At 51.1% G+C, this 1,613-nt stretch overlaps 1 protein-coding gene across 1 annotated transcript; it reads right to left on the reverse strand.

Moving 5' to 3' along the window:
* Nucleotides 1-668: 668 nt before the first annotated feature.
* Nucleotides 669-1,430, reverse strand: DQ04_01991000 (hypothetical protein; the record flags this gene model as incomplete). The annotated part of the gene is made up of 1 exon (XM_009311376.1): nt 669-1,430. The coding sequence occupies one exon, from the start codon at nt 1,428-1,430 to the stop codon at nt 669-671; it is 762 nt and encodes a 253-aa protein (XP_009309651.1).
* Nucleotides 1,431-1,613: the final 183 nt, after the last annotated feature.

Genomic DNA, 1,613 nt, shown 5'->3' on the forward strand with positions numbered 1-1,613 from the left:
ATATATATATATATGTATGTATATGTATATATGTAGCTATAGATATATGTACGCGACGCAGCGGCCACAACACAAACACGCAGGTCAACACAAGCACTGAGGAGGGAGATGGAGCATCAGTGCACAAAGAAACAAAAAAAAAAAGCACCGTAAAGGTGTGGGTGGGGACAAATCGTGCGTGTGCCCCTAAGGGCAACAGAAGCACGATGAGGCCGAAGAAAAAGAAGAAGAAAAACACACGGACACAGCGCAAACAAAACCATTGCCGTAGTTCATGCATACATACGCACACAGAGGCTTGCATACTCGCATACCCTCCCACAACGGGAAGTAGGCAGGCAGGTATGCGGGGAGGAGACGCAAAGGGGGAGCAAGAAAGATGGACCTGAGAAAAAGTAAAAGAACAAAATAGCAATGAAGACAAGAGCAAACCAAACTACAAAGGAAACAACAAAAAAAAATTTGTGCCCAATTGCCGCGATGGCAAAAAAAAAAAAGGGCACACACACACGCACACAATCACACAGATGCATACAGCACCGGAAAGAGTCATAGAACGGCAGATGCTACAGCGCAGCTATCCTACAAATACACTACATGTGCAGCAACGTCCTTACCCCAGCGCACCACCACTACCACCCATCTTCCATGTTTCTGCATACTTCGCGTCAATGCCGCGACAGCACACGATGTGTGAGTCGCACCGCGACGTAGCACGCGAAAAACCACGGCAAGACTCCGAGACTGCGCAACTCAGCATCAGTATCTTCTTTATCGCCGTTGACAGTCACGGCAGTGAGGGGAGTTACTGAGCCGCTGGCGTGGTTCCCTGTACGTGAATGCAGCAACATACCACGGTCTCCGTCCACCTCGTTGACATTGACGGAGACACACAGCAGGGGGCCCAGCAGCAGCGACATCACCACCGGTTCTAACCATGCCTTCATGAGCGGGAAGTCGATGCGGAAGCATTGCGGGAACACCACGACCTCGGGGCGGTTGCCGTAGAGGTACAACACTGGAATCATGAAGCCGAACGAGATGATGAAGCCCATGATGTTCGGAAAGGCGTACTTGAGTCGCGCAAGGAAGCTACGCAGGAGTATACAGCAGCGGCTGGGCTTCCCCAACCTACTCGGGTAGTTGCAACAGCAGATGGAGAAACGCCGCTGTCGGATATGAGCGAGCTCCTTCACGAGCTGCTGCGCCTGTCGAGTGAGCTTCCCATGCAGGTGAAGTTGGTCCGTGTTACTGTAGCGCTCCGCTTCACACCGGAAAAAGGCAATCTGCTCCTCAAGCTTCTTCTCCTCGGGGTAGAACAGGCGTGGCACCACGCGCCACCAGTACAAGCATACCGAATACGAGACAGCTGTACACACCGCAATCAACACCGCCAAATCTCTGTTTTCCAAGTTTGAGGGACTTATCATCGTAGAGTTTGCGGCGGTATTGGTGATGTGTTACACAGGAAGTCCGAGCAGATGCCCTACTGACTACTCCAATATCACCGGGCTCTACACCAAGTGAAAATGCGCTGGCATGCGGGGCACACAGACACACAAGCAAGCGGAAACGCAACAAAAACAAAAAAAACAAAGGAAACAGAAAAAGGG

Source organism: Trypanosoma grayi (genome assembly GCF_000691245.1).
Source record: "Trypanosoma grayi strain ANR4 Tgr_199_V1, whole genome shotgun sequence".
Classification (NCBI taxonomy): Eukaryota; Euglenozoa; class Kinetoplastea; order Trypanosomatida; family Trypanosomatidae; genus Trypanosoma; species Trypanosoma grayi.